The 4,307-nt window shown below is 35.1% G+C and overlaps 1 protein-coding gene across 1 annotated transcript; it reads right to left on the bottom strand.

Annotated features, from left to right (window-relative positions):
- Positions 1-1,937: 1,937 nt before the first annotated feature.
- Positions 1,938-4,307, bottom strand: LOC311278393 (ladderlectin-like). The gene is made up of 6 exons (XM_084389185.1): positions 4,056-4,307; positions 3,854-3,934; positions 3,520-3,626; positions 3,012-3,134; positions 2,730-2,841; positions 1,938-2,579 (listed from the first exon to the last, which is right to left on the bottom strand). The coding sequence occupies exons 2-6, from the start codon at positions 3,912-3,914 to the stop codon at positions 2,500-2,502; spliced, it is 483 nt and encodes a 160-aa protein (XP_084245311.1). The 5' UTR covers positions 3,915-3,934; positions 4,056-4,307; the 3' UTR covers positions 1,938-2,499.

The following is a 4,307-nucleotide window of genomic DNA, read 5'->3' on the forward strand; positions in this document are numbered from 1 at the left end:
TTAAACTTTTTTCATTAATGTTTTAACATCTTTAAAATCTTGTTTTAGATGTTTTAATACTAACACATTTAGATATCTTTAAGAAAATATAATTTAAACTTTAAACAATGTTTTATACACCTTTAAACACAATGTAATTGTGAAAGTACAGCTTTTTCTTTAAATGTATGTTAGAAAATAGAACTTTTTGCTTTGTCGGATTTTGTCATTTTTGGAGTTAAAAGCTCTAAGCCTTTGGAGATGGATAATAAGAGTTTTGGTTCTCTTTCAACAAACGGAATTGTAAAAACGTAAGTCAGTTTTTAAATGTACGTATGTGTTTACGCGTTTGATATGTTTTAATATTTGTTTAATGTCTTAATACTAATACATTTTGATAGCTTTAAGATAATGCAATTTAAACTTTTTCATTAATGTTTTAACATTTTACAAATGTATGAATGCTAAAGACGTGTATTTTAACTTTATACAACGTTTTATACACCTTTAAACACTATGTAATTGTGAAAGTACAACTTTTCTTCAAATGTATTAGAAAATAGAACTATTTGCTTGATATAATTTTAATACGTGTTGTTTTAGATGGTTTAATGTGGATCGTGGGAAAATTTCCCCACGGTCACATGACCTGTTCAGAAGTGGGGAAGGGGTGGGGATGTTTGTAGGGAAGGGGACCGTGGGTAAATTCCCACGGTCACATGACCTGTCCGGAGGTGGGAGGGAGGGGGTAGAAAGGGGCGGGGCAAGCGTGGGAATATTCCCATGTCATAAAGGGGGCGGGGCTTAAGGGTCATAAATCACTCAAAGTGACATATGCTACACTATAACCTCTCTCTAACAGCTGTTTTAAACGCAAAGGGTGGTCACACCAAATATTGATTTGATTCAGTTAATAGAAGCTAATTGATAAATCAAATCTATTTATGACATTATTTTGGAAAGCATCCTTACTTCACAGCATTTTTACACAAGTGCCTAAAACGTCTCACAGTGATGTAGCTTTGCAGGAAGGTTTCTTCAAGCATCTTGGAGACATTGCTGTAGTTCTTCTGGATTTAGTCTGTCTCAGTTTTTTTTCTGTTTCTTCATGTCAATGATGGTGAGATCAGATCATACCGGCTCTTGCCACTCCTTGAGCATACAAAAATCTCACTGGATTATTACAATTAAATGGCAAAATGAATGTTTGGAAACGTAAGCTGACACACTACAGTAAAATATATAAATAACTGGCTTAAAACAATTTTTGGGGGGTGAAAATACTAAAGTGCCTTAGACTTTTGCACAGTATTGTATAAATACAGACTTTTGCATGCACACAAGAAACTTTTTTGTGCCCTCGAGAAACTATTCACATGCGCACAGGATTTTTTTTGCATGCTTACAATTTACAACTATGCATTACAATTTCTCTAATCAATAATCTATGTCCTTTGTGCATCCCTGCCAGCTTACTATGAAGAAAAAGAGCAAATATGCACATGAATTAATAGAAATCTAGGCCCATTCGCTCAAAATTTGGCTTTCCTTAGGGTAGTACCTCTAATATCAAGGCCTAATGTCCAATTTAATGTATCCTCTGTGGTGGAGGAGAAACCATGGCACAATATGGTTGTGTGCATTGTCCTATTTGCCAAATTTAAGGGTCTATCAAAAGACTGTTTTAACACACCATGAAATGGGCTGATGGTGCAATAGGTGCCTCAGTGTGCATTATCTATGCTAAGTTTAATGTTTTCTCATGCACACATGAAAGTCTGCATATTTAGTTTTGCAAAGATCCTTTTAGTGGCTCTGTAATACAGTGCAAAGAATATCATAAGAAACCCATGCATTTCATTTTTGCATAATGCAAAAGTGCACCTTGAATTAATTTGTGCTTGACAATCACTAAACAGCTGCCATGAAAACACAATGATAAATTTATTCTTAACGTTCTATTATAGAACACTAAATAGGGGCAATAGTCTGGAAAGGCAAATATTTTTCCATACTTAGAAATTACTCAAAATCCCATACTTTTCTAAACTGCGTAGGAACCCTGTAGATTGCAACCAATATTTTCTTTCCAAAAATACTCACATATGCCTACGTTTACATTATTCACGTGACGTTCAAATCAAAGAGTAACATGGGGTTTTGGACTTGAGCCAGAATACCATGTAAAGACCATGGTGAATTCCAGGATCATGATGCATATTTTAATAAGACAAAACAAAGAGTTACAGTCCAATGTAGGAAACAAATGTCTTCTAGTGTTTTGTCAATGAAGCCACTGTGTGCGCTTGCTTAAACCCCCTTCCCTGATATCATTAAATGCCATTCTACGAACCATATCCTCAAACCTTGCTATACAATATACACACTTATTTGATTGTCCACAATTCACATGCCTTGATTCAATGCTTTATTAATTGAGGAGTGTTTCAGAAAAAATTAAGAGCTTGAATTTCAGATTTTTTTTTTTGCAAAGATAAGATCAGAAAATGTAGTACAAAGTCAATATGGACCAGGTTGACGGATCTCACAAATATAGGTCTTTGAGGTTGAACAGGATGCATCGTTCCAGCAACGGTTAGCTGTATGGTGGAATAATGAAATCAGTTGATCATTACAGTGGTGTTCAACTTAAGGCATAGAGAAATCCAAACAAGGCATTTAATGTTACTGTATGATATGAAATTATAGGATTGCAGATTAGTTAAAAAAAATAAAATGAGTGCACTCACAGGTCCAGTTGATCTCCAAACAGTTCTCAGGACCACCTGCATTGTTAGGTTCTCCAGAGCACCAGTTGGTATAGTCATACACAGTTCCATCACTCCACAACCACTCTCCGTCCTAAGTGAAGAGAATGAGTACAAAAAGTGCACTACTGTAGTCAGACGCAAGCCAATTAAGTTCAGCTTTGAAGTCAAACCATCTTCATTAGAAACTTTGCCTTTGATTAAAGCAGAAATTTCAGTTTAGACAAACAAATAGGTTTCTTTAGGGCACACAATTGAACTTACTTGTACACCATCATGAGCACCAACCCAAGTTTTTGTGGAAGCACGCAACAGACTCAGCAGGAAATTATTCTCTGGTTGATCATGCACAGATGCGAGATTCGCACCAAAAGATTGACAGTTTCTCTGAAGAGACAGATTTGTCATTACAAAATCTTATAATCTTTTTAGTAGAAAGCAGAAATGGCTTTAAACATTAGTAATTTGCAAACAAAGAAACATTCCCACTTATATTAAGAGCACTGAATCTGTACTAACATTTAAATCAATCATTTGATTTTAAATGAAAGCAATTAATACAGCTGTAATTAGATCTAGGATTACTCTGTTGACCCAGTGTTAACCCACCCTTAAACCTAACCATCAAACCTGTCCCCAACCTTACCCATATCCCAACTCAATAGCAGCAAAAGTGTCTTACAACAACACAATACATTGTACCAAACCATTTATTTAATTAAAGACATAATATAAGGTGTTGTTCAAATAGCTTTGTTGTATAATACATTACCTCTGCTGTGATCCAGGGAACCGATTGAGAGAAGTACTTGTAGCACCGGCGTCCAAAATTTTGCCATCCACGTGGACATCTTCTAAAATCAAGTGTGGATTCACTACCTAAATGGGGATTTTGTAATATTTAGCGTTTTTATTTAAAATTATTTCAAGTTTGTGTGATTATATAAAAAAAAAAAAAAAAAAAAAAAAAAAAAAAAAAAAAAAAAAGTGTACTTTAACACTGAAAATGCTTCATTAATCATGCAAATATCAGTAAATAGAATCTTGTACATTCCCATAATGCACTTAAACTGGCAAGAGTTTTTACAATTAAATGTTCTAGTTACCATCTGCATTCCCCATGGAGAAGACAACAAAAAGAAGCAGAAGACTGCTCAGCATTGCCATGATGAACTTGAAAAATCAACCTAAAATGAATAAGCAGGTAAAGTTAAATGTCTGCACTCAAATGCTGCACGCTGTGGAATCTTAGTGTATTTTAAAGACAACGCAAATGTTATTCAGTAGGTTTCTGTTCCAAAAACTCACCTTGCTTTTCAGATTGTTGTCTTCAGAATCTCAGAGGAAGTGTTTGTTAAGTTCCAGAAAGAGCCCTGAGTTTATAGCCTACTTTACTAATTGGGCCTCATTTATCAATCTAACGTAGATCCGAGCGCAGAAATCATCTTAGGACAGGGTTCAGGTGTGATTCATGAAACACTGGAATACAGCCAATCCCATCGTACGAATGATCGGACGTTGATAAATGTGGCGCTGAAACCAATCGTCATTTGAATATCA

The sequence above is a fragment of the Rutilus rutilus genome (genome assembly GCF_951802725.1).
Source record: "Rutilus rutilus genome assembly, chromosome: 2".
NCBI lineage: Eukaryota > Metazoa > Chordata > Actinopteri > Cypriniformes > Leuciscidae > Rutilus > Rutilus rutilus.

Excerpts from the sequence above, each read along its gene's own strand:
- LOC311278393 (XM_084389185.1), bottom strand. The coding sequence starts at position 3,914 with ATGGCAATGCTGAGCAGTCTTCTGCTTCTTTTTGTTGTCTTCTCCATG. Across the intron at positions 3,135-3,519 it reads TTCCCTGGATCACAGCAGAG|AGAAACTGTCAATCTTTTGG; the intron begins GTAATGTATTAT and ends CTGTCTCTTCAG. Across the intron at positions 2,580-2,729 it reads TTTGGAGATCAACTGGACCT|CTAACCGTTGCTGGAACGAT; the intron begins GTGAGTGCACTC and ends TCCACCATACAG.